This window comes from Gossypium arboreum, chromosome 5 (assembly GCF_025698485.1).
Source record: "Gossypium arboreum isolate Shixiya-1 chromosome 5, ASM2569848v2, whole genome shotgun sequence".
Classification (NCBI taxonomy): Eukaryota; Viridiplantae; Streptophyta; class Magnoliopsida; order Malvales; family Malvaceae; genus Gossypium; species Gossypium arboreum.
In genome coordinates, this window is record NC_069074.1 from 62,751,827 (window position 1) to 62,771,657 (window position 19,831).

General features: G+C 33.6%; 1 protein-coding gene and 1 long non-coding RNA gene across 3 annotated transcripts; one reads left to right on the forward strand and one right to left on the reverse strand.

Annotated features, from left to right (window-relative positions):
* The first annotated feature begins 3,859 nt into the window (after window positions 1-3,859).
* LOC108453518 (uncharacterized) lies at window positions 3,860-5,277 on the forward strand. The gene is made up of 2 exons (XR_001866572.2): window positions 3,860-4,031; window positions 4,910-5,277. It is a non-coding gene; the product is annotated as an uncharacterized LOC108453518 (long non-coding RNA).
* A 316-nt stretch (window positions 5,278-5,593) lies between these two features.
* LOC108453517 (pentatricopeptide repeat-containing protein At1g79080, chloroplastic) lies at window positions 5,594-8,393 on the reverse strand. Of its 2 annotated transcripts, none has more exons than XM_053028256.1 (2): window positions 8,126-8,393; window positions 5,594-7,996 (listed from the first exon to the last, which is right to left on the reverse strand). In XM_053028256.1, the coding sequence occupies exon 2, from the start codon at window positions 7,614-7,616 to the stop codon at window positions 5,910-5,912; it is 1,707 nt and encodes a 568-aa protein (XP_052884216.1). In that variant the 5' UTR covers window positions 7,617-7,996; window positions 8,126-8,393; the 3' UTR covers window positions 5,594-5,909. The 2 variants fall into 2 exon arrangements, with proteins under 2 accessions (XP_052884216.1, XP_017607150.1); XM_017751661.2 differs by having other exon boundaries at window positions 5,594-7,666; window positions 7,763-8,393.
* Between the last annotated feature and the right edge of the window lie 11,438 nt (window positions 8,394-19,831).

The window sequence follows — 19,831 nt, forward strand, 5'->3', positions numbered from 1 at the left end:
AGAGGCCGCGCTTCGAAAATTAAGTTGGATATATCTATATCAAATTCTTAATTTAAAAATTTGTAAATAACTGTTAGGTTTAATAAGGTCTCAAAGTTGTAAGAATTTGTCACTTGTATGATATGAGTTCTAGTAGAAGTTAAATTTAGAAATTTTAGATTTGTCTAAGTACGTAATTAAATCAACTTAGGAAATTTGCTAAGATATTCAGTCTAATTGTGACATTTTGTACTTGAACCTTGTGATTGGGTCAGGTATAGTTTGTTACAGGGGATGGCAATGGTGGGTGAGAAAACTGAAACTTTTCTTTTTCTTTTCTTACTTTTGTTGAGAATAAGAAGAAGAAAAAAAAGAATGTCCTTCCATTTCTCTTTCCCACTAACACTTACACACACTATTAAAACTAGCTTTATTTGATAAATTGTTTTGATATAACAAACAAAAATGTTTTTGAATGAAGCTTGTTTTCGAACAAAGAAATTGTAAAGTTCAAAGCATAAAAATTCTTTCAAGACTTCCGAACATCTTAGAAAATGTTTTGAACACTTAAAACTTTTAGACAAAGTTTAAAAACTATTTTAAACTCTTTAACTTGATTGAAACATTTTTAAATTTGTTGAAAAACTATTTCCTAAAAAAAGTATCAATATTGTCCAAACAATATCGATACCCATTCAACTTTTATCGATTCCATTTTCTATATCAATACTAAAGTTGCTTACTGTCTTGAAACAAAAATTGAATAAAAGCAAAAAGTATCAATTCTTTTCAGAATATATCGAAACCTATTGGATTTTATCGATAACAGTTTTGTATTCTCACTTGATGATTTTTCAAACAATTACAAAAAGTATCAATAACTGATCGATTGTAAACGTCATAGCAATAATGTGCAAGCATACACTGTCAATGCAAGTATAATAGACAGACGTGAGTCTGTCGCATATCGATTCCACAGGGATGGTTGTCTTTTGTCTATTAATGTCAGTGCAATAACTAAATAGAAATGAGGTAAATTGTGAGTATAGCTATTGAAGCAATAATTCGAAAACAATAAGATAAAGTATGCTATAGTTAAAATGGGATCCCCAACATGAATCTTCAGTAGTATACTATGTACTCACATGGTATAAAAGATAGGTGATTATCGATGCAATAAAATTTATGTATATCTTAACAAATGCAACTCTGCGGTTTAATTTGAGAATTAACCATGCACATTAACCTCACCTTCTGATGATGGAAATAGGGCACTATTAAGAACAAGTGGACTAAATTCCTTTAGTCTTTACTCAACTTCCGCTGAAAAGCTTATTAGCTCAAATTGTGCACCTTCTAATGTTAGTGACTGCAATAACACTTCCATGTTTAGAACATTCAAACCCCTAAGATTAAACAACAAAAATATGATTTAATAAGATAACATTTAACAAACCATTCATTGTACTTCCATACAGTAGAAAACATAGAGTAATCACAGGCGTTTTCAAGAAATGAGAAAGAATCAAGTGGAGAATACTATTTCTAGGCTATTTGATTGAATCTATCCATTTCCCCTAGTTTTGCACTTAGATCTCCTTGTCAGAAGTAGATCTGCATCAGTCTTCATGTTGGCTCACCCAAGGAAACTCAAGTTATCATAGCCACAAGCTTCAAAGTAGGGTAAGAGAATGGTGGTACACCAAAAATTTTCCTCCTTTCATTCTTCTCACGTTATCCTTTTATGTTATCATCAACAATACAGGTGTCCTTCTCTCAAGATTCTTCTATCCTTGTTCGTACAAGTTAGTTACACCAGACTGGACAGCTTACTCATGGTTGGCTCTTATAAGACAACTGTCAACTGCAGCAACAATTTTGAATGCCATCTAGAATTAACTCCTGCAATGACACTGCGAATATCTACCAACTGCAGCAACAATTTTGGATGCAATCTTGAATTAACTCATGTAGCGACATTAGTGCAGAAAGATAGCAAAATTAAAGATGATATAGGCTAGGATTCACTGAATTATAAAAATGCAATTTATTAAACTAAACATGCTAAAATGTATGCTAAGGGTAACTAAATTGGAACAATTTAAATAATAAGTAGGGACAAAAAAAATATGTTCTTTCTACTACAATCGATAACCTTTCAAAAAATATAGATACCTTTTACCATGTATCAATAAATAGTTTTTGTTATCGTTGTAAACTAACTTTCATGGTCACTAAATGAGACATTAAATGCTAATAGTATTAATACTCGTAGAAAAAGTATCGATACTTTTTGTTGCAGGTGAATTAAATGATACAGTATTTTAATCCCCAATGATTCTATTTATTTCCTCAACAACCACAACAGTTGGAAATGAATTAGGGGGTATAAATATCAGCTTCCAAAGGTCCTACAATAGCAAGAAAAAATATTCAAGCTTAAAGATCAATAAAAAAACCTTTTGTCCTAACATTTTCTATACTTTTCTTATAAACACTTGTGAGCTTGATTGTTATTCTATCAGCTCAAGTCTTCTTCTTTGTAATTGAACTTAAATTGCAAACATTTTGATCTTGTAAGGAATTGTTGTTGGTTTGCTTATTTGTATTTCTTTGAGAGGGTCTGTGTCTTAAGGTTTGGGTAGAAACCTTAAGGGAGTTTGTAAGGTTAAACCTTATCCTCAAAGGTTGTCAAATTAGTGAATTTAGGAAATTCCTTAGTAGTGGAAAGCTAAGGTAGTGAAGTAGGCAATTAGGGTCGAACCACTCTAAATTCTTATGTTCAATTTTCTATCCTTTCTCTCTAGCATCCACAAAAATTTTTAAAAGCCAATTCATCCCCTCTTGGCAATTTCAATTTGATTTTTGAGATAATACTTATATTTAACAAAATAATTAACTTATTAATTAACCAAATCTAATGGACATTAATTCATCCTTACATAAGTAAGTGGAAATGGATGGCAAAGAGGCTATTGGGCCACTAATCAAGCTTTAATAATGGCTAAATTGCTCGAGTCTTTGGCATAATTATAACTTAAGGGCTTGCTTAAACTCTAATAAAATCTTTCTATTTAGCTCACATCACAATTTAATCTCTATATTCTAATTGAAAACTTATATAATTTAATCACTTGACAATTTGATCTTTTAATTTCATGTACGTCATATAACTCCTTAAATAAAATTCTTGCGGTTAGCTTGACTTAGAAAATTTAGTCTTGAAATCGACTTTTATACTTTTATGACACCATCAAAAATCAAGTCATTACACGTGCTTTTTATCTTAGTCAGGTAGATTAAATCTTAAATCTAAGGTTTATATTTATTCATTTTGATCTAAGGATTAAAAACATTTTTGTTTTCATGGTTTTCATTTTAAAAGTTCTCACTATAGTTGTCACCAAATTTAATTCCTACCAAAGTGAGTTTATTTCAAATATAGTTATTTGATAAATTGAAAATTAAGTACTAAAAATAAGTGCTAAAAATTAAATATTGAAAATTAATGCATTAAATTTAAGTTTCAAAGTTTGTTTGATATATTACTTAAAATTTAATACTGAAATATAATTAGATTGTATGATAAATATAAACTTTAAATTATTAAAATTTTATTCTACAATTTATACTTAATTTTTAACTATTTCATAAATTTTAAACATTTCATATTATTTTAAACAAAATTAAATTTTAAACCTAAAATTTATAATATTAAAATAAATAAAAAGTATTTTTTGCTAAATGGTAAGTAGCTATTATCTATTTATTATTTATTATATTTTTATTGAATTGTTTTTATTTTGAATTATTAAGCATATATAAAAAAAATATTTCAAAATATTAAATTTTATTAAATCTAGTTTGTGAAAGAAAAAAAACCCTCGCACGTGAACACAAATAGTTCACACGAACGAACTAGGGTTTGGAAAGCGTAGTCCTTTAAATATCAATAGAAGCTCTCCTCTTCGAAATTCTCAATCGAAACGTCACCATTCTAAAGAGATCATCGTAAATTCGAGTACAAAGCGCTAACCAAGATGAGAGCCAAGGTACTTTCCTCTAATCTCTCATTTTCATGATTTTTTTTTTATTCTTCTTTCTTATTTTCTTCTTCAAATATATAAATCCCTTTTGCGTTTAGAAATTAATTTGTTTTTACTTATTATTTCGTAGAACTTAGGGGTTTTATGATGTATGATCTGTTTTCGAAAACGAAAAAGCGGGCATTGAAGGGCAGGAATATTTGTGATATTGGTTGTAATGAATGATAGAGCCTAGGATAAATTTGATTACAATCTGATTAATCCAAATTCTTTAGTTTTAATTGCTTTTGCAGTTTTAGCTATATTTCCTTTTAGTTAACCGATCGTAATCAATGTGGTAAAGTAAATAAAGAAAATAAAGGGAACTGGGTGAATTTGAGAGATTATTGTGTTGAGACTGAAAAATGAGTAAAGCTGGTGAGAGAAGCCTTAAGCGTAAGTGAATTATGTGTTAACATGCAACTATATGGGTTATCAATTTGGAAAGTGCTTATATTTCGGTTAGCTTTTTAGCCTTTTTTCCTCTTTCCTTTAGATGTTAACTTGCAAAGTGACTGAGATGAAATGCTATTGAGGAAAATTAATTTGTTAGCTTTGGTGCTAGTTTGGGGTGGGGAAATGAATGTAATATGATATGCTATTCAAGCAAAAAATCTTGAACAAATTCTTCCCTTGAGCATTATTTTGACTCTTCTGGTGATTCAAATATAACTTTGTTCAATTCCCTTGAACAAAAAGTTTTATCTGGTTGATATACATTCTTGTTCTAGCTTTCCCTAATTAATTTATTGGCTATTTGAACAAAATGGACATGGTAACAGTTTGGAATTATTTTGTGAGGGAGTGATTTGAAACTAAATGCTCAACTATCTTATGCTTTTCAGTGGAAGAAGAAGCGTATGAGGAGGCTGAAGAGGAAGCGCCGAAAGATGAGACAGAGATCCAAGTAGATGCGCCTTGGACTGAATTAGTTTTGCCCTGACAATCCCTTGTCTTCATAATTATCCTGCATATGTTGCATGAAGTTGTGAAGATTGAAGGGTATTTTCAGGCAACCTTATCTGTTTTGTCTTCTATATCTCGGTTAAAGTTTTAAGACTGTTTGAGATGTTTGTCTAGTACTATTAGATATTATGTTGGGGATTTGTGGTTTGATCTGTGTAAGCAGTTATCTTAACATCCTAAATGTTTGAAATTGAAACTTTTGTTCTTCTTATATGGTCTATAATATGCGAGATAGATTGTTTCCTTATATCCTCTAGCATTTATGAGATTGTTGAAATGGCCTTCGACTGGTTAGATTATTAGTTGAAATGGCATAGTCATCAGATCAGGTATGTCAGCAGTTCTCGATTCGATCTGGGTTATCATTACATCCTTCCAAATCCGACATAATTATTTGGTATGGAGTAAAAGACCAGGAGATACCATCCTTGCGGGTTTTATCGAGGATAAAACGTACTTGAAAACATTGATATTCAAATTGAGTAAAAAAAAAACCCCTTAAAAAACATAGTATGATGAGTAAAAAAAAAAAAGGTTTTCAAAATGAGTCTTTTGTTCGATGCTTGTTGAAGAGGGGGATAATAAATAATGTAATATCAGCCATTAATACATAATTAAAAGTGTTCTACATGTAATAAAGGATTTACAACAAAAACAGTAACCAGCTTATTCAAATAAAAGTGCCACAAATTTGAGTCCTTGTGCTTGAACTAGATTCATCTTCATTCCACCTTCCAAATAATTGGACCACTGCCAAATGATCTCAAAGCCATTTCTTCATAACAAAATTTATATTTATCAGTCAGATCAGAATCAAAATCACAGATCGATAATCTTTCGATTTCTTCCATTTTCCTACGTGTTTTTGCACTCCGAAAATCAAAAGTTATCAATGGCAGAAAGGTTGTACTGCATTATAAGCCTTTCTACAACATGTTGACTAACAACTTCTCTCATATGCAGCTCCTTCAATACTTGTGCTGCCAGCTCCATTTGTCCTTCATGAGCAATCCCTTCCACAAGTATGGTATACGTTGTCTCGTTAGGCATATAGCCTTTCTCTATCAACATCTCGAAAACCTTCAAGGAGAGATCAGTTCTGTGGGATTTGCAGAATCCCAATATAAGGGCATTGAAATTGTCAACATCAGGCTTAAAGTTACTTTCTTCCATTACTATGAAAATCTGCATTGCTGCTTGCAGCATTCCCTCCAAGCACAATCCTCTGATTAGTGAGGAATAAGTGTACGAGTCCGGAGTGAAGCCGGACTTGGTCATTTCATATAAAAGCTGAAATGCTGGATATGTGTTCCCTTTTCTGCATAAACTAGAAATTACACTCTTGTAGAAATCATTAGGAGAGGAACTTTGTTTGCTCGCAAGGCTTTGAAATATGGAGAATGCCTCTTGCACCATTCCCTGCTCACACAGCACAGCAATAGCATTATATGTTCCTTCATTAGGTTTACAGCGTCTATAGATCATCTGGTCTAGACACTTAACCACAAGATCCACCTTCTCCTCTTGGCAAAGTTGAGCGATTATTGGGTTATAACTTGTAGCACTGACTTTAAAACGTCCTCTAATCATTTCATCTAAAACATCCATAGCATGGTAAGTCCTGCCATGGAGGGCAAGAGAACCAATCAAAATATTGTAAGTAACTACAGAAGGAGAACGGTCGTCACCATCCATCTCCGCCAAAAGCTCATTTGCTTCTTTCCACCGTCCCTCGTAACACAAATTCCTTAACACAATGTTATAGCTCACAACATTTGGATTAAATCCTTTAGCAGGCAAATCTCTGAAGAACCTAATAGCTTCATCAGTCCTCCCTTCCTTGCACAACCCAGTCAACAAAACATTGTAACTAACCAAATTAGGCTTCCCACCTTTGGCAATGATCTCATCCAAAAGCTTCGTTGCTTCATTTACACCTTTTTCCTTATAAGCAGCTTCAAGCAAGAAAGAATAAGTGAATTCATTGGGAACTAGTCCTTTTTGTATTAACCTATCCAAAAGCTGCAAGCTTTGCTTCAAGTTTCCATGCATACAAAGACCTCTAACTAAAGAGTTATAAGTAACAGTATTAGTTGGATAACCATGAGCCTCCATTTTTTCCACTAACTGCATTGCATGCCCAACATTTCCTCGCTTGCACAAATGATTCACCAAGAATGTATACGAAGCTGCATCAGGTATGATACCAGAATCAACCATCATCTCCATCACTCTAATAGACTTTTTCATCTTATTAACCTTGCACAAATCATACAACAGCTGAGTAGCTTGAACTACATCAGGCTTCTGTCCCTTCCCCACCATATATTCCATGTGAAAATATGCATCGCTAAGCCTAAGTTCCCTACTTTTACTGTCACTCTTCCCAGTCTTCCAGTTGGGTAAAGTAAAAACAGAATCTTTAGGAGAAATTGTGATCTGGGTAGTGGCTAAAACCTTGGAAAAGCCCTTGCTGAGTGAAAAATAATGAAGGTTCGCGATTTGGTAAAAGAAACCAGATGGTCTCCTTGTCGTTTCAGGTGACGGGTTTGTCAAAAAAGATATAGAGTTGATTAAAGTTGCCATGGATTACAAAAACAAAGAAAAAAAGTATGACAGAAAGATTAATTCAATTCCTGTTGAGTAGTAAAAAGGAAAACAGAAAGCGATGAGTCTAAGTTCAGCAAATATTTTCTAAGAGAAACTGAAGAGAATAAGAAGGATGAACATACATATAACTTGGTGGAGTGGGCCTTGAAATGAAGATTGTTGGGTGGCTTTTCTTCAGTGAGGAGAGCTTCTTTTACTCTGGCTAGAGGGCAAGGGCAGAGACTCACCTCGTCGCCTGCCCATTGCCATCCACTGCTCTTTCCCTCGTTATCCAACTGCAGCTGGTGGACAATTTTTTTTAGCTACCTACGCGCTGTTTACTAGTATGATAGCCACGCGCTACTTTCCCGAACTTCCTGCAATGTTAATGCTTTTTTAAAGCCAAGCTTCCCGGTATTGAGTTGTGATATTAATTTTTAGGTATTTAATGAAGTAAAATTTAGACTAAAATATTCTTTAACCAAACAGAGTTCATATACACTAACCATTGTTATAATCGACGGCTTCTACGAGCCAAGCACGGTAAAACATTTCCCTTCCTTAAACTTAACACGTGCCTTGAAATTTGTCACACACATCGCGAGGTGTTAAGGTAAACTGACGAGCTCAGAAACTAACGAGCTTGCAGATTGACGAACTCTCTAATTAGCGAGCTCACAAACTGGCAAGCTTGTAAAGCAACATAGACGGCTCCCTACATGCGAGGTGGATAAACATGCGACAACAAAAGAACCGCGAAGTTATTCGCAAGGAAGGGCTAAAATTATAGCCATACCAAAAACATGCGTAATAAACGTGTTTACCAAGTTCCATTCCAATCCCATTTTGTCAAAATACTCTAATTTACAATTCAAAGATTTCGCGTGTGACAATCACACATGTAAGTTTAAGTATAGTAACAAGTAATATAAAAAGATTGTTCCCCTAGGAAGCTATTATTAATTATAACACTAATCATCAACTATTACTCTATAATTTATTCAAATAAATCAATAACAATTGTTTTTGAAATTTAAATTAGCAAATAAAATTTAAAAATAAATCAATAATAAAACACTAGTATTACAATTTTATCCAATGAATTAACTAATTATTATTATCTTCACCCAATTTATCTTGATAGAGTTTATTACTAATCTTGGTACTAAGATTTCCTTAATTCTTTATTAATCTATTAAAAATAAATTTAATGTAATTATTGTGTTATATTTCTATGTCAATAATTCAAACCAAATCGATTAAAAATTATTATATCCCCATCCGTATAAGGACACATGGCAAGCTGAAATGCCACCTCAAACGGGGAGGTCACGCACAAGCCTTCATCTCGACACAACCATTTGGACAAACACAAATTATCTGTTGCCCAAACCTTCAGGCTTTCGTGAGAAACATGATGCCTTTGGTCCAAATATGACATGTGTTCAACTTCTCTATAACATCAAGCCAGATTTAATGACAAGATCTATCTCATCACAGACACCCTTGTCCCATCAAAGACATCCACCCATGTAACACCTCTAACCCGTATCCGTCGCCGGAATAGGGTTATGAAGCATTACCATAAAACTGTAACATAAAAACATAAATTTCCAAACATTTTATTAATCATAGCATAATCAATTTATATTCATACATGTCATCCCTTATTTGAGCCTTTGAGGCGTTAAAATCACTTTAGAAACGATTCGGGACTAAATTGGGAACATTTGAAACATTAAGGAAAAAATTAGAAAAATTCAAACTGTAGGGGTCACACGGTCGAGACACATGATCGTGTCCTAGCCCGTGTATGTGCCCATGTAACTCTCTGACTTGGGTAACACGACCAAGCTACATGCCCGTGTGCCAGGCCGTGTAACTTTTGAAATGGCCTCACACACCTGTGTGGCAAGCTGTGTGCTAGGCTGTGTAACTGCCTAACTTGTAACCTTTGAAACCTACAGAGGACACACGACCGTGTCTCATGACCGTGTGTCACACATGGCTGAGACACATGCCCGTGTCTTGGGCCGTGTGGACATGAAATTGGCCAAAAATAAGCCATTTCCATCACTCATTTCAACCATGCACCTAAACACAAATTGCACATATGATTAATGTATTAATGTAACATCCCGAAATAAGGCCTAGTCGGAATAGTAGTTTCGGGACCACAAATATGACATTAAAATAATCATTTTATGATTATTATGAGGTCTAGGATATGAAAATAAGAATGTGTTAAAGTTTCATGAAGAAATTCTATGTGTAAGGTGTCCAATTGGAAATTAGGGACCAAATTGAATAAATTGCAAAACTTGGATTCTAGAAGCAATTTGTATTAAATTGCTTTGGAATATTAATTAAAGGTCCTTAAAGAGTAATTTTCCCAATTTTTAAGTTTTTGAACAAAAATGGGCATGCATGGAAAATTTGGAAAGGTTAGTAAGGAGGGGTATTTTGGTCATTTGGTTAATTAATGAAATAAAAAGGAAAAATCAAGCAAAAATTCACTCATTTTCTCCTCTATGCTGAATTTGAAGGACTCTCCATAGCTAGGGTTTTCCAACATTTCAAGCTCAATAGTAAGTGTTCCATAACCCCGTTTTTAATGTTCTTCGTATTTTTGAAACCCTCATAACATGCTCTATCCATTTCTACCCATATTTCAAGCTAGGGTTCATGTTAGTAATTTGACCGATGCATGAGATGGTTTTTCTTTGATGATTTATGGAGGGTTATGAAAGTTAGATGTTAGATAAACATCTTTTTCTAGGTGAGTTTTCATGAAAACACCAAAAAGGGACCTAAATGAAAAAGGTATAAAATGTGGGGTAGAAATGTGAAATAGAGGAAAATGTGAGCTAGTATGAGCTTATGATACATTCATCTAGGCTTGGGTAGCCAAGGAATTACATGCACTTCATTATACGAGCCTTAAGACTAAATTGTAAAAGTGTGAAAGGTTAAGGGCAAATTGATCATTTTTCTCGGGGTGATTCTTAAGCCGAAAATGAACAATGTGAGGTATTAATAATTTATTTTTACTGATATAAACCCCGATGAACCAATTTTAGAGGTCAACCGTGGAAAACAAAAGGTTTTAGAATATCGAGACACGAATCAGAAATGACTACCAGGTAAGTTCGTATAACCCGAAGTAAAATCTTAACATACTTAAATATGCATGTTCTTGAATGTATGAAAATTTAGATATTCATTTCATGATAATCCATGAAATGTGGTAGTGTAATTGAAAAGATGATAAATGTCTCGGTTGAAATAGAAAGGGAAATCCGATGGATAAATTATGGCTTACATGACATGAGATCCTGCATGTGTTGTAGAAAAGGATTTAGCCTAGACGGGTAATCCAATGATCTCAAAATAGAAAGGATCTAGCCCAGACGGGTATTCCTTGAGTGATCGAGCCTCTCGAAGAATATTGGTGCATTAAGGATTTAGCCTAGACGGGTAATCGATTGAGGATTGAATTTAGCCTGGATTGGCAATTCAGATCCGAGCTTATGAGAGAAATTACCATAAAAAGGGATATAGCCTAGACTGGTAATCCCGACATTGCTCTATGAGTTATTACTACGGTGGATTTAGCCTGGACTGGTAATCCCGCCGTAAGATGTAAGGTTCGCGGGAGTGCGTACTTGAGATGATCACTTGTATGACTTGATGGTAATTGGGCTATCCATCGAGATTTCTAAGAAATTCAACGGGATTAACATGAGAAATAAAGAATGGAAACATTGAATTGATGAGCTTATCTAAGACTAATGGCATGATGTATTGTTATGAAACTAACTTGATGATTGAGTGCATGTGATAGGGAAACTATTTCATGCTTGTTGGAATTATTGCCTAAATATGGTTGTATGCTAATTAATCGGTAAGTTTACTTTTTGGTTATCCGGACTTAATAAGCATATAAATGCTTATCCGCTTCTCTTTTCCCTGTCTTACTGAGCTCGTGGACTCATAAAGATTGGAAGACGGTTGGAGAATCAACATACTATCGACTTGTCCCGTTTTGGTATTTAGATACTTTTATTTTGTTTAACGGCATGTATAGGTCTTTTGGTTATTTTGTTATATGTGTCATTTGGCCAGCCAATGTAAAGGTTTAAATGGTATACTTATTCTTTTGTATATGGCCATGAGATATGGCTTATATTGATGTAGGTTGTAAACCTACTAATGATGCATGTTTACGTTTAAATGCTTCATAAGATGTGAAGATGAGGTTTATCATGGATGGATGATTGAAATGAGACCTAATAATTTGAGAATGGACATAGCATATAATGGTATATGGTTATATTATGGCCTAAGTGTAAAATGTGTTATGTTAATCCCTAATAGGAAAAGGATAATTTGGCATATACTAAACCGATGAGATGAGGTTAACATGCAATGAGATATGCCAAGGTTGTTTAAGAGTATAATTAGGCCATGTTAAATACCATTGAAGTCTTTCAGTGTGTATGGATGATAGAGGGTGACCAAAGGCTTAAAAAATAGCCTTAAAAAGGTCTACATGGGTAGACACACAGGCATGTGTCTAGGCTGTGTGTGACACACGATCAGCCCTATGGGTGTGTTGCCTGGCCGCGTGTCTCCTACACCTAAAATTTTAGGTCAGTTTGCATGGTAGTTAACACACTGGCAGAAAAACAGCTGCGTGTCTCAACCGTGTGGAGGACACGGCCTAGCACATGAGCATGTACCTTGGCCGTGTGCCTCAAAATGAGTATAGAATGTCTGGGTTTTTAGACACGGGCAACGACACGGGCGTGTCTAGGCCGTGTAAGGGACAAGGGCCAGGGACACGAGCGTGTGCTTGGCCGTGTGAAAACCCCTGTAGGTTCAAAATGAAAAATATATCCAAATAATTCAACATGGGTGAGGGACACGGGCGTGTTCCAAAGCACACGGGCGTGTCCCCAAGCACACGGGTGTGTGTTTTGCCTCCACACAGGCGTGTGAGCCATAACCCTAGGAATTTTACTAAAATTTTCTATAGTTCTCGATTAAGTCTTGGATCGCTTTTAATGTATGCTTTGGACCTTGTAAGTCCATAATCAGGACACTATGCTGTTTTTTGATCGGTTTTCAATTAGAACGAAATTTTATAACCCATATTTTTTTAAAGTGTCCGAGTATGTGTTCGATAACGCGTTGTACCTTGTCTCGATCTCGGGTACGGGTAAGGGGTGTTACAATTAAAACCTACCCAAAACATACATAATAAGACCAATTCAATAAGCCATCATCGATCTAACCAATATGCCGTTAAGGCACCTCAATCACAAAGCATCCAACATATCTAAACATATGTCTAATTGGTCATATTTCATACAAACACGTTTAACTAAATTCTATATTCAAGCATACCATAATTAACCATATTGCAAACATGCCAAACTTACCACTTTGGTCATAAAACCATGCATCAACTTGACCATATTAACAACAACCATCAAGGTATCAAATACCATAAGTGCATCAACCATAATGACACTTATACATACCAAAACAACAACTAGATCATTTATACACAAGTCCACCTATACATGCCATTAGAACTTTGACCAAAATATCAAAATCTACCGATATAATCGCTAGATAGTGTGATAGGTCTCCGACGAGCTTCCAAATCGATCGAGCTTTTGATAATATATAAAACAAAGGAAAGAAAACAATGTAAGCATAAAATGCTTAGTAAGTTCATAAATCATGAACATAGCTTACCATTTCAATGCAAAAAAACATGAATCAGTCCAACATAAGCTTGGCACAAGCCTAAGCATCATCAACAACACAAGTTAGTACTTTAACACATAACTTAATAAAATCATCACATGGTAAGATAAATTTCATGAACATAGTATCTTTGAATTCATACTTTCCATAATCATGAATATACATACATTGATCATTAACATTTCATACATTTCTATAAATTCATAATATAGTCGATCGGAACACTTACCGTTCCTTCCCTTTTCATGCATGTTGATAATATCGGGTATGCGGGAAGCTCACACAAAGTGTGCTATACATATGGTCGAAATCATTACTTTTCATTTTCTTTTACATCATTGCTCACTCGAACCAAAAATGAGTCTGCTCACACAAGATGATGGTCGAAATATAGCTACATGATGTCGCTCACACAAGCTAACGAGTATTTACAACAAATGCCAATGAGGTACTGGTGTTAATTCAACCGAAGTCGGATAAAGAATTTGTGATCTATAGTGATGCATCGTTAAATGGTTTGGGTTGTGTATTGATGCAAAATGGCAAAGTGATAGCATATGCTTCTAGATAGTTGAAACTGCAAGAAAAGAATTATCTGACACATGATTTAAAGCTTGCAGCGATTGTATTTGCTTTGAAGATTTGGCGACACCTCTTGTACAAAGAAAAATGTCATATCTTCACGGATCATAAAAGTATGAAATACTTAATGTCGCTGAAAGATTTGAATTTGAGACAGAGTAGATGGCTTGAGTTATTAAAATACTATGATTTGATCATTGATTATCATTTGGGAAAAGTTAACATTGTTGCTGATGCTTTGAGTAGAAAGTCTTTGTTTGCTTTACGACCTTTGAACACGCAGTTTAAATTAATTAATGATGGTTCTATTTTAGCTGAGTTGAAAGCTAGACTGATATTATTGTAACAAATTTGTGAGGCTCAAAAAATTGATGATGTATTGAAAGCTAAATGAAAATGGATTGAGATGATTCCTGATTCAGACCGTTAGATTGGGACCGATGATAATTTATACTTCAAAGGCAGAATTTGTGTGCTGAGAAATTCTGATCTTATTTAGAAGATTTTACAAGAAGCTCACAGTAGTAGCTTGTCTATTCATCCTGGTAGTAATAAAATGTATGGTGATTTGAAACAAATGTACTAGTGGCCAAGTATGATACGAGAGATTTCTGAATTCGTATCGAGATATTTAGTATGTCAGCAAGTTAAAGCCGAGCATCAGGTACCTTCCAGTTTGTTACAGCCAGTGATGATTCCATAGTGGAAATGGAAACGTGTCACGATGGATTTTGTATCGAGATTGTCTCTATCTCCGAGAAAGAAAGACGTTGTTTGGGTTATTGTTGATCATTTGACGAAATTTACGCATTTCATTCCAGTGCGTACAGATTATTCACTTGAGAGATTAGCAGATTTATATGTTGCTGAGATTGTCAGATTACACGGGGTGCTAGTTTCTATTATTTCTGATAGGGATCCGCGGTTTACATCTCTGGAGTAGGTTACATGAAGCTTTAGGTACTTTTTTAGTTTTTAGTGCCGCATTTCATTCTCAGACTGATGGTCAATCTGAGCAAGTGATTTAGATACTCGAAGATATGCTTTGATGCTATGTTTTAGAGTTTGAAGGTAACTAGGAGAGATTCCTATCATTAGTTAAATTCGCATACAACAACAGTCACCAATTGAGCATAAAGATAGCACCATACAAAGCTTTATATGGTCGAAAGTGTCAAACTCCACTGTATTGGACTGAGCATAGTGAGAAAAAGCTTCATGGGGTTGATTTGATACGAGAAACCAAAAAAAAGGTTAAAGTGATTTGAGACAGTTTGAAAGCAACTTTAGATTGACAGAAATCGTATGCGGATTTGAAAAGAAAAGATATTGAATTTCAAGTCAACGATAAAGTTTTTTTAAAAGTCTCACCCTAGAAGAAAGTTTTTCAATTCGGTCGTAAAGGAAAGCTAAGTCCAAGGTTTATGAGGCCATATGAGATCATTGAAAGAATCAGGCTAGTAGTTTACAGATTAGCTTTACTGTCAGAGTTAGAAAGGATCCACAATTTTTTTCACGTGTCGATGTTACAATGGTATCGATCAGACCCTTCACACATGATTTTCACCAGTTGACGTAGAGATTGTAACACCTTTAACCATATTCGTCGTCGAAACAGGGTTCCAGAGCATTACTAGAATTTTTTAGAATAATTACAAATATTTCAAGTTAATTACTATTCATTTTCCAAAATCATTCGTAACGTCCCTTAAATGGACCCTTGAGGCCCATTATGAACATTAGAATCGAGTCGGGACTTAATCGAAAACTTTAAGAATTTTTTGTGAAATTTCAAAATTTTCTAAGTTGTAGGGCTCACAAGCCCGTATGGTCCAAGGGACACGCCCATGTGACCCTAGGACACGCCCGTGCTGCAGGCCATGCTTGACCTCGTGTAACTCTCTGACTTGTGCCACACGGTCGACCACACTCCCATGTGCTAGGCTATGTAACACACACGGCTAAGACACACGCCCGTGTCTCTGCCCGTGTGCTCAATTCTGAGCATTATGGTTCTCAAATTTAAGGTGCAGGGGACACACGGCCAAACCACACGCCCATATGCTAAGCCATGTGTCATACACGGTCAAGACACGAGCCAGTGTGTCTACTTGTGTGGATAAAATAAAGCCATTTTTCTAGCTTCATTACTCACCCAAACCTTGTCATAAACTTACACCAAAAGTTGCATTCATAAACCAACCAATCCAAGCATTTAAATCAAGCTAATTCTACCATTTAACATGGTATATCATTACATGCTTTCATGCTTGTAATCTTACCTTATTAAGCATACTCATTTAACCTTTCTCAATCAATCAATAATAAACACTTAAGTTATCACCATGAAATAATCTTAATATGTATGTATATATCAATACATAATCTTTACTAGCCATTCCAATGGCTAGATTACAATAACCATTTACATTTACATGCCAATATGACCAAATTTAACCAATACATGCTATAATAACCACAATTATTGTACCATATGTACCAAAATGGGCCGATGGATAGTGTGAGTGATCCCCGCCAAGCTTCCAATCCAACAAGCTTCTGATTTACTATAAAATAGAAAAATAAAACTAAGTAAGCGTATAATGTTTAGTAAGTTTGTATAACATGGTACTTAAATTACCATTCATTCTATTTCAAGATAAACATGTAAGGCACGTTCAATCAATTTGATCTCAAACCCTACACATATCCTCATTGCCCTTGTTACTCATATATTCCATAATAACAATCAAGAAACATATATGGACTCAACACAATGAGATTTCCAGATATGTATATATATATTTTCCATATCAGGTATCCATATAACATGTATAAATCATATCTTTATATTACAAGTATATTTTCATAATAATTCATCTCGAGTTTAGATTATTTCATGTCAGAACTTTGCTCATTATTCAACTGAAATATAGATAATCACATAGATAATACACTCGAGATGTACAAATCTGTGCTCATAGATGAATGTATTCATCAAACAAATTTCCATGTTCATATATCATGATTTCATACTTCCATATTTCATATAACATCATTTTCATGTACTGCAGGTGGATACATGTAAAAACCCATTTATTTTCATGTTAGGATTTTACCCGATGAATTGTTGAAAATATCGATGGATACTCAAGTAATACACACAAAGTGTACAAACCAGTAAATCCGTCACTTCATATCCAAGAGTACCCCTTAGGACACTTAATCAGGAAACACACTCTCGAGCCACATATCATATAACTTACCAGTCCAAGCTAAATCCTTTCTGTAACATATGCTCGAGAAGGATTATATCAGGATTACCTGTCCGGGCTAAATCCTATCTGTATTGAGGTAAATAGGATTACTCGTCCGAGCTAAATCCTGTAAGCAACAAATGCATGACCTCATTCATTTTTGGAAATCACATATCCATCGATTTTTCATTTATTCAAAAGGAATTTGACATTTATCAGGTAATTGTCGGGTATGTGATCAATCTCATATATTTATGCATTTATGCAATTTAAACGTTCACATTCAACTCAAGCATAAAAATAACATTTTTATCATCTATCACTTATCGAGTATTATCATTTATTTCTCGCATTTTCATTTATTTCATGCATTATCATTTATCATGCTTTGTTAGATATGTCTTCAAAGTCATATAGATATAATATTTATAAAATTCACATACACAAAACATTAAATTGAAGCATATAAATATACACAGTTTAGTTACACGAACTTACCTTAACAAATGTTCGTGTATGTAAAATCTACTAATCCGACATTTTCCCCTTTTCCTCGTTCTAGCTCCAAATTTGGTCTATCTGGATCTACACGTGTAAATTTAACATCAATTTAATATAATTCATACTCAATTTAGTCCAATTTACCCTTTAGGCAAAATTGCCATTTTGCCCCTAAACTTTTAATAAATGACGATTTCGTCCCTAGGCTTGAAAAATAAAATTTATGCAATTTACTCCTTATTCCAAGCCTAACCAAAAATTAAATATAAAATTTAAAACACATGTATTCTATAAAATTCTGAATTTTTCTTCAATTTTCACAACTTTACAATTTAGTCCCTAAATCATATTTTCATCAAAAATCACTTTGTAAAAGTTGTTTATCTATCAACAACCTTTCATATTCTACCATAAATTTAAAATTTTTAGCATATTCATCCATGACATAACTTCTATACTTTGATAACTTTTCAAATTGATCCCCCAAATTGATAGATTAAGCTATCCCGATTTCAAAAATATAAAAATTACTAAAAATGGGACTTGAATACTTACCTAATTTGGCCAAGAAAGCTTGCTTTCTCTTTCCTAAGGTTTCCATGGAATATTTGGGGAATAAGATGATATAAAACGATTTTTTATTCCTATTTAATTATTTATCATCTTTTAATTATTTTGATTTCTAATTTAGTCCTTAACCTTTTTCTAATTTTCCATTTATGAATCATCCAAAAATATTTATTAACTTTTCATTAATGGTCTAATTACCATTTAAGGACCTCAAGTTTTGAATTCCATAGCCATTTGATCCTTATAGCTACTAGAAATCAACTTTAGCACTTTACACGATTTAGTCCTTTATCAAATTAAATATGTAATTGATAAAATTTCTTTACGAAATTTTCACACAATATTTTTATCATACTGTAGACCATAAAATAATATTAAAATAAATTTTCTTTCTGAGATCGAATTTGTGGTCATGAAACTACTATTCTGATTTCTCTAAAAATAGGTTGTTACAGATATTCAGCCTGATATGATGTAAAGTGAAGAACCGATCAGAAATCTAGCTCAAGAGGTTAAAGAATTGAGAAACAAAAACATAGCTTTAGTAAAATTTCTTTGGCAACATCATGGTATAGAATAGGCGACCTGGGAACCAGAAGAAGCTATGAAAGTGCAATAAGAAAACCTTTTTTCTGGTAAGATTTTCGGGGATGAAAATTCTTTTAGTGGGAGAGTTGTAATAACCCCTTTTTAGTGAAAATGGAACAGTGGTTTTAGGACCACAGATATGATATGAAAATATTTATTTCATTATTATTTTAATGCCTACGGTATGTTAGTAGTGTCATATAAAAATTTCATTAAGAAATTTTAATATTTGCATACTTAATTTCGCGAAAAGGACTAAATTGAAAAAGGTGAAAAAGTGGAGTGCCAGTAGTTAAAGGTATCTATTAGCTATGCGATTAATTTTTTAAGGGATTTAAATGGTAATTAAACCATTATTCTTATGAGTGGACAAATATGGACACTAGTGTAGTGAATTTTTAAAGGTTAAAAAAAAGGTTAATTTAGTAATTAGCATATTAATCTTAAATTAAATAAACAAATTGGTTTCATCTTTTCTATGTTTCTTCTTCACCGAAAATTGAAGGAAAGGATAACCATTTTTAGGTTTCTAAGCTTCGGTATTGATTTATTCTTGCATGGTATGTATTCAAGCCCCGTTTTTCATGATTTTTATGTTTTCGAGATCGTTGTAGCATAATCTAGCTAGCCCAGGGACTAATTTGCAAAATTGTTAATATTTAAGGGTTTTTCCATGAACATATTTGTCTGTTTCTTGAAATTTATTGAAAGATTATGAGTCATTGTTGTTAAATAAACAACTTTTGTAAAGTGATTTTTGATGAAATTATCATTTAGGGACTTATTTGTAAAAGTAATAAAATGCCATGATAAATTCATAAATTATCTTTTGTATAGGTTGATATGAGTCCCTAGGTAAATCGGCTAGCATGATATGTGGATGAAATTGCATAAATTTCAATTTACAAGCTTAAGGACTAAATTGTAAAAAAGTTT

Bases quoted from the DNA above. Each gene is read 5' to 3' on its own strand.
- LOC108453517 (XM_053028256.1), bottom strand. From the start codon at position 7,616: ATGGCAACTTTAATCAACTCTATATCTTTTTTGACAAACCCGTCACCT.